Genomic DNA, 12,922 nt, shown 5'->3' on the forward strand with positions numbered 1-12,922 from the left:
AGATGAGGAACAGAAAGGGATTAAATGTCTCGCTGAAAGTCTGCTGGGAGATGAGCTGAAGCAGAGCTGCTCAGAGCTCTCTGCTCAGTGTCACAGCCACAGGCTCCTGGGTCACTGCCTGCTCCAGCTGAAGCCAGGTCTGGCTCTGGCCCTTCCCTCCTTTCCCAGGATGGTGCTCCCTTCCCTGGGACTCCATCCCCACACAGACTCCCAGCCTGCAGAGCTCAGGCATGGCTCAGGGAGGGATCTGTTTGAGGTTCCTTAGCTCAGTGCTGCAGCTGGAAATGAGGAATGGCAAAGTCACTCCAGCCAGCTCCTGGTGCACAGGCAGCAAGTCTGGAGCTCCTCCTGGGGTAGCCATTGCATCTGCACTGCTGCCAAAATCTGGGTGATCCTGCCCCATCACCTCACATGGCTCACAACCCTCCCCCAACTCAAACCCTCAGATTATTACCTGCAAGGGCACCTTCCAAACCTCCAAAGTATAAAGAGAATCCAGTGAATAAAGATGTCCTTCCCACCATGGAACAACTCTACAGGAGCTTGTTCATTCCCTGCACATTCACTCCTTTACCTTGTCTGCATCCAAGGAAAGAAACACTTATTTCTCCTGGAGATGAATTTGTTTCTGCTGCCCACTGGAAAGAGGAGCATCTTCTTTCTAGCAGCAGAATTAAACCACCAGAAACCAATTTTTCTGTCAAAATGAGGGGACTATGAATAAGGACTTAGGAAAAGTAAATATCCCTAAGGGAGAGGAGCAAGAGACCTCCTAACACACAGGCTTGCTTCTAAATAGGCTGGCTTTCCATGAAGTATCAGAACTCTCTTATTTTGCCAAGGTTAAGGCTCAGCACATTGCTAACCAGGAGAGAAAATGTGCTTATGAATGGGATTCTAATTAACATCTATTAGGTAAAATAAACACACAATTTACTCTTTTTTTCCTGTCCAAAGCACAGTGCAAATGTTCTCAAAGTCTCACAGGATGCTTCTGAGCAGCAGCTCTTTACATAAGGTGACAAAAACAATGTTCCCAATTTCTACACCATCACTGCCTTTAATTTTGGGTGCCTAAACAACCCACAGCAATAACAAGGGAGGTGAGCAGCATTGTTTGATGGAGCTTCTTGCTGCTGAACATGAGATGAGAAGTGTTCCAAACTCAAATCCTGTAAAACTGGAAGGCACTTTTGGACAGGAGCCACGTTAACCCAGACAAGATAATTGTGAAACTCAGATCCATGACTCAGTGGCCAAAGTGCTGACCTGTGTCTAGAGCTGACATTCCAAGATAGTGCCAGACAAGCAGGGGAAGACTCCCAGACTGCAAGGAAGGCACAAAGAAATAGAAACACTTTCTGGGTTTTTTTCTGGGAAGCAAACAATGAAACAGGAAAACACTGTCTCTGCTTTCAGCTGTCTCTGGTGCTCTCAAGGAAAACTAAAAACCTTCACAGTCTAAAATATTGCTTTGCAAAGCACCAGTTTTATTTAATTTTTTTCATCTACCTGGAATTAAATTAGTAGTCAAAAGAAAGAGATTGGAAAGAGAGCATTCATAAGACCACAAGGTAATTTTATGGCCAAACATTATGCTGAATACAAATCTCTCCAGTGCCTTTAGGGCACTCAAGTCACCAGCTCCAGGGATTCACAGACATGGAAAAATCCAAGGAGGAAAGGACAAGTTTGATGTACTTCCCTACCAACACACAACTCTCACTGGGTGAGCTCTTCAGCTTTGCTGAGCTCAGGTTTAGCATCTTAAATGAGAGAACACAACACAAATGTGTCACATCAGCTGGAAAAATCATAGAAGTGTGTTTATATGGTCAAACCTAGAAGTAGAGGCCCATGGAATAAAGCACTGGAGAAGAGTCTTTGAATTAAATGACTGGAATTTTGTACTGTGACTTATTACCAATATCTAAAAGAGCTGTTCTTAGGAGTAATGTTCACTCAACAGTTCCCAGTCTGCTCCTCAGGCCTTAACACCTGAGTTTCAGATTTAAAAAATATTGATTTGTTTTGAACAACAGGCAGAATTGTCCATTAAAAACAAAAAATAGGAAAATTAAAAGAATGAAATCATGGATTGTGTTTCTTGGCCATGGGAAAAGAGAAGCTAGGGACAAAAAATAAATATAGATTTGTACACACAGCATTCAGATGTGGTTGTGAAAATTATGGAGTTTCTCTTGAAGTGTTTTGCAGATGGGAAGTTCCCAGCAGGCAGTGGGAGAAGTCTGAATGCCCTTCAAGCTTGTTATACACGATTTTCAGGCTGATACTCAGTCCTATTCTGGCTAATTTTGTAAAGTTTAGACTTTAGCTGTAGTTGCCACATCACAAGGCTACACTGATTCTTTCTCCCTCCCCTTGTCTTAATAAGAAATGAAAACTTGCCAAGCTCAAGTGTTTAATTCTTAATAGGCTCTCTCTACTATTGTTAAGAGTTTATTATGTTTATATTCTGAAATTTCCACATTGTATTTTTATAATTTTATTTTGGTTCCCTTCTCTCTTTTTATTTTTCTTTAAACCACTGCACCAGAATGTGTTTTGACCATCTTCCAAACTGAAACACGTACAAAAATTTCTGAAGCATTCCAATAATTGTAAACTGGGCTGTGCTGCCCAGGCAGGAACTCTGCTTCTCTCTCGTTCTCTCCCTCTCTTAAACAAAAAGTATTTCCACTGAAAATAAAGAGAAAAAGGTATTTTTGCAACATACAGAAGCAGTGAAATAAGACATTTCAGCTTCATAGAAACAGGCAATGTGAAAATAGTCTGAATTCTGACAATGTACATGAGGAAAACTATAAACTATAGAATAGCAATTAAGTTAATTGCTACCTTTACTTCTCAAAAAAAAAAAAAAAAAAGAAAAATCAGCTAATTTTGTTTTAGAATTGCCAGGCTTCTATCCTGCAAGCCTCAAGAAAAACCCAACCCATCCTCTTCCAGATTTATTAGTATGACTATGTAGACAAAGTCCCTGGTTGTACAGAAAATTATAATGCAACCTATTATTTTCAGCATAAACCAGCTTTCAATCTAATTACCACGTTCTTGTAAATATTCTATACATTACTAAATAATAGGGCTCACTATCATGGTCTGCATCTCCCAAATGGCCCTGCAGAGAAAAGGCAAACAGAGCCCCATTGATTCCCATGCACAGAGCCCAAAAGGCCACTCCAGCAGCCTCTTTGCAAGACCAAGACCACAGAGAGACCTACAATTGCTGAATTATACTCACCACCACACAGCAAATATGTAAACTCAAGGAGAACATTAAAACCACTTGATCATTACAATTTTGCTACTTTTTCTTTACTTTGTTTTTGGTTCCTCTCTTTTTCCACATTAGCCAAGAAGTCTACTTTGTCTCCTTTGGCTTGCAATCAACTCTGCCCCCTTGTTCTGTAGCTTGTAGATACTGGAAAATACCTACATTTGTTAAAAAACAACCTGAACCTAAGAAAAACAGTGGAGCCAGTTCTAGCTGGTTTAGTATTTCTAAAAACAGTGCAATGTCAAAATTCACATTCCCAGCTACATCTGAGTTGACAGTGTCCCTTGTTAGAAAAAAATCTCTTGGTAGCAATGTTAATCTCCTTCCAAGTGCCACTCCAGCCTCAGCCCAGTTTTGACTCAAAACAATGTGGATGATAACAGTTACATAAAAACCCGCAAAAATGTGTTAATAATAAATAAGCCAAAAGGCTTAAAAAACAAAAAGCCAAATGGATACATGAGATAGAGATCACATTTTTTCCCCCCATAAACATGATTTCAGTGCAAAAGTCTCTGTTGGTAGGTGTGCCAGCCTGAAAAATAAAGATTAGACATGCAGAATGTTTCCATGGGAGTTTCAGATGTGTTTTGATGAATTTCTGGGGGAGAAATTAGTTTTGATGAATTTCTGCTCCCTGAAAGACTGAGCAGAAACCACTCGTGCCATTCCTCTTGGAATAAGCACAGGGGCAGCAAAGGGTTAACTCCTGCTCTCAGGCATCACCGCCCGGCTGGGGCTGGAGCTCTCTGCTTCCTCCCTGGAGGGGTCAAACCAATTCACAATAGCTGATTCACAGCCCAGTGTGGAGCTGAAGGACAGAGGCCAGCCAGGTGGAATTGCCTGTAATTTGCACAACTGCTCCCATGCTAGCCCTGGGCTCACAGAGCAGCCAGAGCCCCCCGGGATCTCTGTGTTTGGGGTGCACTGATAACGCCTGTGCAGTGGCACAGGTGCATTTCTGACCAGCTTTCCCTGCATTACCATGATGTTGCTCAGAGCTGGAGAATGGCACGTTCACCTCTCTAAAAGCAACTTGTCTGCTTCAAAATAAAGGCCACTGTGTAACCTCCTAGGTGGGCCAAAGCTCACCTGTGGGATCTCAGCACCTCAGGACTGAGGTGTCACCGAGACCACCCTTGGGGGGCTCGGGAGTCCTGGAATGTTCCAGAAGTGTCTGGTGGCTGGACTTTGGTCCTACACAGGAGACGACACCTGTATGAGGATAGGAGGATTTCACCGGGTGAATGGTGAAGGGATTAGTTAATTAGAGAGTGAAACACAGGGTTTAGGATTTCTGTACAGGGGGGTTTAGAGAAGTAAGATGGAGGAATTGGGGTGTGTCCTATCCTTCTTCTTCTTCTTCTTCTCCTCCATCTTCTGTGGTGATGGTGGCACTTTGGGATTGGTTTACTAAAAGTGCACTGGGCAATAAGGGTGAAAGGTATTGGGGAAAAATGATAAATATTGTACACGTAACTTTGGGTATAAAGATAGGTGACCGCCCGGAGGGAGGGGAGTGTGCTCATGGCTGGCTGCTGAGCAGAGCTCTGTCGGGCCGAGAGAAAATCTTTTAGATAAACAATTAATAAACACCGAGACCGAGAAAAGAACTGAAGCCTCTTCTCATCCTTTGAATCGCGGGCTGCCCCAAGGCCACCCCGGGCCTTTCCAGGCCCTCCAAACAGCCGAAAACCGGACACTCACCAAGGAGCTCATTTCCCAGCACTGTGCAGCTCCCCAGCTGGAGCCATGCCTGCCATGGCAGACACTTGCACAGCCTGCTAGATAAGCACTTGCATGGATCAGACAGTGCCTGACATTTGCAATGGGAAAGATGAACAGAAAACACTTTGATCCCTTTGTGCACTCCAGGGAAAAACTCTGTAACTTGGGTATGAAAGGGGATCCACTGAAGGCTCTTGAGAGATTCATTAATCATAGAACCACAGAATGGTTTGGGTTGGAAGGAACCTTAAAGTTCACCCAGTTCCACCCCCTGCCATGGGCAGGGACACCTTGCTCTACCCCAGGGTGCTCCAAGCCTGTCCAGCCTGGCCCAGCACGCTTGTTCCCTGGCCTTGCACACTTCTTCCCTAGCCCTGCACACTTGTTCCCCGGCCTTGCACACTTGTTCTCTGGCCCAGCACACTTGTTCCCTGGCCTTACACACTTGTTCCCTGGCCTTACACACTTGTTCCCTGGCCCTGCACACTTGTTCCCTGGCCTTGCACACTTGTTCCCTGGCCCAGCACACTTGTTCCCTGGCCCTGCACACTTGTTCCCTGGCCCTGCACACTTGTTCCCTGGCCTAGCAGGAGCCCAGGCTAACAGCCTGATTCACAGCTCCTTAAAGAGGTGACATGCACTAGAAAACCCTACCCAGCACTGAGGTTACAGATCCTGAATTACACATCTTGGAGGTCACAGATTACAACAGACTGTGGATCATCTGACTATCATAAACTCATTTTTTAGTACATTAAAATGCAGAAGGAAAGGAGAAAGGAATGTAGAGGTTTGGTGAATGTAAAGCTGAGCCTTGCTCATATGTTTTAATTTCTCTTCTGTAAATTTGGAGCAGAATAGCTGCAGGATAGCTGGTTTGGCAAACAGAGAGCTACAGTTTTGTTCTAAGGCATCTGAGTTATCCTTAAAACAAAGTGGAAGAAGAATTTTGGGGATGCAATCTCAAAACTGGGTGAATACTCCTGGATGAACTATCTTGTTGGAGTGGTGTGGGAGGCCCAGCCACTGCCAAGCATTGAGGGACCTGACTCCCTGTGAAAGCAAAGATCACATTCCCTCAGAAAACAGGGCTTTGACGCTGTTAAAGGAGAGAGCTTACTGCACAGAAGTCTCTGTGTTTCTCAAAAATGTTGAAATTTTGGAGTTATCTAACCTCTCAAGTTTGCTCTAAACCAAATTGCATGGCATTTTTGAATATAGGGCCTCTAGTTTGCCTGATATAATTATGCAGCTCAACTATCTCCAAAGAAATATTGTAATGTAACTCTCTTATTATATAAGAAAATAGGCAGCAGACACATGTAATCATAAAAAGATTGAGCAGGCTCATTTCCTGAAGCTTATTTCCTTTTCGTAACAAATATTTACTGTCAAATGTTTATTGCTTTTACATTTGGATTTTTTTAATACTTTATTGAATTAAAAATACCACATTACCATTGGCTAAAAGAGGAGACAGCTGTATTTGCCAATAATTTCTACAGCTAATGCCAGTGACCAGTGCCAATTTTTTTTTTGGTTCATATTTTTGTAGACAGCTTTGAGACTTATGATACAAGTATTCTGCAGATGAGGCCTGAGGAACACAAAGGTGAAATGAACACAAACTTCAGAGCTTTAAAAATCAAAAGTGATCATTTCCTCTAAAGAATTTCCTTTCCTTGCTATCAAACACCAACTCAGAGGAGCATAACAGGATGTAAACACAAGCTTAAACTAATGGCATGTGACATAACTGATCCAGAGCTTCACAGGGTGAATGCTAATTCTTAATGCACATCTGCAACAGAAACAATTCTAAATAAGGGACTGCAAATTAGTTTGAATCTGCTGCAGTTCTACCAGGCTTTTCATTAGGAAGCACTAATGTCCTCACAAAATATGCTTCTCTTTTGGGAGAAAGGAGAGATGGAGAAAAAGAGCACATTTTTCATTTGCTTCTAAAGTGTCAAATAATTAGACTGGTGAAAAATCTTGGGAGACACAAACACCTGCTGTCTGTACCTCACAGAGAATGGTGCCTCTTGGCACATTATTCTGGCAAACAACAAGTCCCTGGTGCAATTCCAGACTGGACATGCAACTCCTGTGTGGGAAATGCTGACCACCTACCAGCGGGCTGACATTCTCATCAGGCACTGGAATATCCAGAAACAAAATGGTTTTTTTATCACAACAAGGGAAATAGCAAAAATCCCTTCCAAGAGCAGCCCAGCTGGGTGACACCCACACAAGTGGAAGAACTTGAGTCATGCTGGGTAGATCTGAGGTTTTCTTTACAGACCTATATTCTAACACTTTGCTTCCAGTACAGTAGTCCTGGTGGTCTGCAGTTTCTTGATGGAGCTGGGAAATACAACCTGTCCAGATTCTTTTCCTTTGTTTTATATTAGCTAGCTTCCAAGTCCAAAATAAATAAAACAGCTAATGTGAAACTAAGAGCATTTTCCCAGGACTTGCACGTGTTCCACAGTTTTAGCAATTTGGCACTTAAAAGCCCCAGTTATCTCTGATTATTGTTTTCTTTCTTAACACTGATTTAAGATCCCAAGCTTGTTCAGAGTGGGAATGAGGGACAACTAAAAAATACAAATGGCCAGTTATTAAAAGCAAGAAACCTGTCTGCTTCTTGCCTGTCTGTACAGGAGGAGATGCTGCCAGCTGGTGCTGGTGCCTCCACACAGCTTCAGGACTTTTTTTTTGATATCTCCAAGGCCATGCTGGAAGCAGGCACTACCCCACTCCCTGTCTAAAGCAGGGGGCAAGATCTGCTCAGAATTAAAAGATCTGATTATGTGTAATACCTTATGAAAAACTTGGCTGTCTAAATTCCAGAGATGAGTCCAACAGCCTCATCTCAAGCACAACCTGCTCCTAGAGACAGCAACAGTCAATGTTCCCATTTTATCAACCAACCCCATCATACCCCACACTGCACCCACATCCTGAGTAAACATCATGCTGCTTAGAAAATACACAGGATTCTGCACAGAATTCAAGGCTTCATGAAACAGGCAGACATCAATATTTCCTCAGCACAGTTAAGAATCAGCTCCTTAGAACACTGCAGTGGTGTGAAGGTGAGGTCTGTGAACGCCCAGCCAGCCATCTAAGCTGACTCTGTGGAAGTCGCCAAACACTCTTGTGAGGAGAGACTTTCACCTCAGCTGAACTTCCAGGAAAACAATCTCTACAGAGCATTTCAGCAAAACAATCTCAAAAGGGAACAACGTGCAAACATCAGTTTTTCTGAGTCTGCTCTGGGAGATTACCAAGGGGAAAGAAGGATGAGGCCTAAGCAGGAGCGGCTGACAGAGCTCGAGGCCGTTTGATTTTCCACCAGCAGCGCTGAACCTGAGGGAAACACAGACTCCTTTTCTCCTCCCCAGGGCTTAGCAGCTTTATTTCCACTTCCCACCTTGTTTCCAGCTCCAACCCACGAGCTCTTACCTCCATATCCTTACAGAAGGTGGCGTTGGTGCCAAAAAGGATCTGGCACTGCTCGTCGGCGCTGTAGTGCATGCCGGGCAGCTTGTGAGGGAGCCGCACCGAGTACTGGCTGCGGGGGTCGGTCAGCAGCAGGCAGGTGCTCACCTTGGACCTGGCAGGGCAGCAAGGAAAAATGTCCTCAGGGAAAGCCCCCTGAACGGCAGTGTGAGGTCACTGCTACAGAGGAGCCCTGTCCTCTCTTTAACAGTGTGAAACTGTGGGGTTTTCCCTGGAAGTCTTGTGAATCTTTGAGAGCTATGGATATAAAGGGCCTTGGGAAGGTACCTGCGGCCCCAGGCCTCAAGGCAGGAGAGATAACATTCACAACACTCTAGGTTAAACTTTTGTCTAAACCAATATTCACAACACTCTAGGTTAAACTTTTGTCTAAACCAACATTCACAACATTCTGGGTTAAACATTTGTCTGAACCTTTCCTAGAAATCTGAAGGAGACTCAATTCAGCCCTCAGGCAACCTGGCCCAAAGCTTCATTCACCTTGAAATGCCAGCTAGAAAGTCTGCCATCATGTCTCACCTCAATCCCCACAGCTGAATTCTGAGCCCTTGACATTTTTTCTTATCCATCACAGGCATAAAAAGATTTTTCCCTTTGCCTTCACAGCAATCTTTTTTACAAATTGCAATATCACTGTCATATCAGGGACCAGTTGCAACCAGATGAGTTCAGATGTAACTTCTTTTTCTAATTCATGCCTTTAATGTGGCATTAAATATCCCATTTTCTTTCATTATTTTCCTTTCTTTCCCACCGCTAACCCTCAGAGTGGGAAATTTTCCATGCTGAACCCACTCCTAGCACAAAGCATTGTGCCAGGCACTGTTTGTCAGAGAGCTGCACTGTAGGTTTAAGATTAGATCTGCGGAGTTCAGATAATTCCAGTGCTTCCTGCAGTTCATGAGATTTAACAAGCAGCAGGACAGAAATCCTTCCTGAAGAACTGAATATGATGAGCTGAAACATGGATGCAGTGGGAAAGAAGTTTATAGTGAACTGTTTTAGACCAACATTCATTGAGGAGTGAGAAAACACATCAGAATAACCTCCAGGCAAAGTCAAGTTTGAATAAAATAAAAGTTATTTAATAACAAGAGAGCAAAAGCCACAGCATAAAGCTGCAGCACCTTTAAGCAGAGATTGCTGCAAGCCATCTACACACAGATCTCTGTCATTGCAAAATTGAAGGGCATTTTCTGTAAAAAAAAGGTGATATGGGATTTTTTAGAAGATGTTATCAGTACATTGACAACTGCACATAATTCATCTGCTTCTCTTCAATCCTCAGTTTCAAGGTGCTATTGCAAAGGAGACAGGTTCAAATTTGCATACCCCAATGACACACCTACACTTTTTTAAAAGGAACATTGTTAATACTTTCACTTTAAAGCAACAGAGTGGATTCTTGCCTGGTAGGATTTTTGACACTCAGCACAATCCTTACTTTAGGAAGTTTTCGAGGTCGTCTCGGCTGCAGGAAGACCAGGAAAGGTCACTTGGGTTCCTGCCCTTCACCCATTCTCCAGACATGATGTGAGACCTCCCAGCACAGGGCTGATGATCATCATCGTGGCTCATCCCCATGCTGTTGGATTAGAACAAGACAAGAGAAAAAACCTATCAAGGTATGACGTGGGTTTCTCATTCCCACTGCCCTCAGCAATGGCACTCTCAGGGATTAGCAGCTGGACAACAGGCTGCCCATACCACACACAATCAGCCATGCACTGCCCTGGGCACCTGTTCAATAAATGAACTAGAGGTTCTTTATTTTATCCATTGCCTTATTTTCACAAAGCGTTTGGTATTTGTGTGTTTGAAACTTTTAAATGTGTTTCTTATGGACTTTCCTCCTAGGGTTTATGAACAGTGAACTTGGAGGGTATCTGCTGGAATATTTAATGAAAATTTTGGATTGTATTGCCAAATCTAGTGGATAGGATCACTACAATTACACTGAGAGAATGATCTAGAGATGAGCCTACTTTCTTCTTGCATCAGTGTGAATTTGGAATATACTGCTAGGAAACACATTTTTCTAAATTAGTGGTATTGTACAATCCTCTAACTTTGAGGCTGATCCTTTGTTGAGTGGTGGGCTGGATCAGATCATCTCCAGTGGCCCTTCCAACCTAAATTAGGCTCTGACTCTGTCACAGCACTGTTTAGCCTGGAGCCTGAGGCAAAGCCAAGCCCCATTTCTGCAAACACTGTCCAAACAAGCACCAGGACTGCCCCATGTCCATCTCAGCAAGGACAGAATGGGATCTACTCAGCAAAACAAACCATCTAAACAAACAGCAGATTGTGTTGTATAAACACATAGAGGAATTCAAACACATTCAGTGAGGATTTCCAAAAGCACTCAGAAACAGAAATGCGTTACTTCAACCTCCATCCAACTTCCCCCTCAGGACCCTTCTGTCATCAGGGGAGTCTTCACCATTGGGCTGCTACAGCAGGTTCAGGTTCAGAATAAATCCCTGCTGCCACTACAGCAAGGTGAGACTCCTCTGCTGCAGGTAAAACTTTGTGAACAGGGAAAAAGGTGTGACCAAGGTCACCTGCTACACTCAGTCCAACACTCAGCCCATCACAACAACCTGCCTGGCAGTGAAAGTGAGTTCAGGATTTTCCATCCTGCTTCAAAATGAACATTAAAACCCTTACCCAGAATTATACAGAGTAGTAACTCTTTGAAACAGTAACATTCCTCCTTCAATTCCAAAGTGAAATGGAAAACGACTTTCAGAAGAAAGGTGCCTTTTATGGCCAGTGTCACCTTCTAGCAAAACATCACCAATTTGGGGCTGAAAATACAGAACTCACTGGGTCTCCAGCTGGCTGGCTGGAGCAAGCCAGGAGCAGTCCCTTTAAATATGCACTGCTTAATCCATGCTATTTCCCTACAAATCTGAGGCTCCTGTTTGCTTTCTGACTGTGCTCTTGGCTTTGCTCCTCCCCAGTTGTGGGACTTGACTGTTCAGAGCCCAAACACGACATCCATTTCTAGTAGCAGTGAACCAAAACCCACTTCAGCACTTTGATAATTATGGCTTAGATTGAACCACCATCTCTGCTATTTTTAGCTTACAGTGAAGATTATATGGTGGAGTCTATTATTTTAGGTTTATCTCCAGGGACATTATTATTATTATTTCTAGCAAAACTACATTCAATGTAATTTTTAGACTCAGAAGTTCATAGTTATTCTTGTTTTTAAACCTTTGTGGTTTTTGAACACTGCAGAAACATTAACATCAAGCACATTTTGTTAGATGCACGCAGGAATAATCTAACAGTCTATTAGTAACTCTAACTTCAAAACAGTAAAGAGTGAAATTCCTGCTCCACTGAAGTGAATGGGAGTTTTGCCATTGACTTCAATGCAGCCTGGGTTTCACTCCAAATATTTTACCCATGTTGTTTCTACACAGAGAAAACTCCTCACATGCTAGGATGAAAGTTCCAGCAGTATTTGTCCAATGCAAATAAGCCCATCTAAAGATTATGTTCCTAAAAGTCAGGAAAGGAAGGGCTCAGCACCATGAAGTAAAGGATGTGAGCTTGTCAGGAACCTTCCAGAACAAAGTTTGCCCCAAAATGCCAGTGTGAAGGCTCGTGGGCACGCAGCAATCCTGATAACTTTTCCAAGGGAGACCAGGCAGGTTTCCAAGGTTTCTTGCAGCTTGTCTGCCTTGTGACTGCCACAGTGCTGACACTCAAAGCTGGGTCCTTTTTGGTTTATACTCTGTTTCTGTGGGATGGGATCTGGCAGCTTCCTGAATGGCCCCCTGGTTGCCACATCAGGTGTTCCATCCCAAAAGGCTGAAAACAAATCATCTTCCTGACTTTGCAAGTGCTTCAGGATCCCCGATTTTATCCCTTCCAGAAAAGTCTAGTATTTAGTCTAGAGTTGTAAATATAAGAAATGCTTTAGCTTTCTGATTAGCTTCAATTATTTTTTGTCAAATATGTTGAAAGTGAGGTTTTGTTGGCAAAACCCAAGAATAGCACTTACTAATTAGTACATTCCTGTCCTTAACTTTATCTTAAACCTGATTTCATGGAAGATGTCTTGCCTAGGACAAATGCTGAGGCTGCCAGTGTTTACTCAGCTTTATTTCTCAGGGAATTTGAGGTAGATAAAATTTGTCCTCTATAAAGAACGAATCAGAACTCACACCTCAAGTTACTTACAGGCTTCTTCTGAAATTCATTCAATTCTTACATGTGTGAAAATCTACTCATTTCTGAATCGTTCCTGTTTTCCTAACAGAAATTCTTTTAAAAGTCACAAGCATAAAGGAATTGAGCCTGAAAGGAATACCTTTATTGGTATAAAGCAAAAGAGCTTTGCCAGTT

At 43.1% G+C, this 12,922-nt stretch overlaps 1 protein-coding gene across 1 annotated transcript in view; it reads right to left on the reverse strand.

Moving 5' to 3' along the window:
• ADAMTS17 (ADAM metallopeptidase with thrombospondin type 1 motif 17) overlaps positions 1-12,922 on the reverse strand; it is a 155,991-nt gene that overhangs the window by 70,042 nt on the left and 73,027 nt on the right. Inside the window, exons 9-10 of the mRNA XM_064722306.1 lie at positions 10,002-10,142; positions 8,501-8,651 (exon numbers count right to left, since the gene is read on the reverse strand). Of these exons, the coding sequence (XP_064578376.1) occupies positions 8,501-8,651; positions 10,002-10,142 (292 nt within the window). The remainder of the gene's footprint in view (positions 1-8,500; positions 8,652-10,001; positions 10,143-12,922) is intronic.

This window comes from Zonotrichia leucophrys, chromosome 10, assembly GCF_028769735.1.
Source record: "Zonotrichia leucophrys gambelii isolate GWCS_2022_RI chromosome 10, RI_Zleu_2.0, whole genome shotgun sequence".
Lineage (NCBI taxonomy): Eukaryota > Metazoa > Chordata > Aves > Passeriformes > Passerellidae > Zonotrichia > Zonotrichia leucophrys.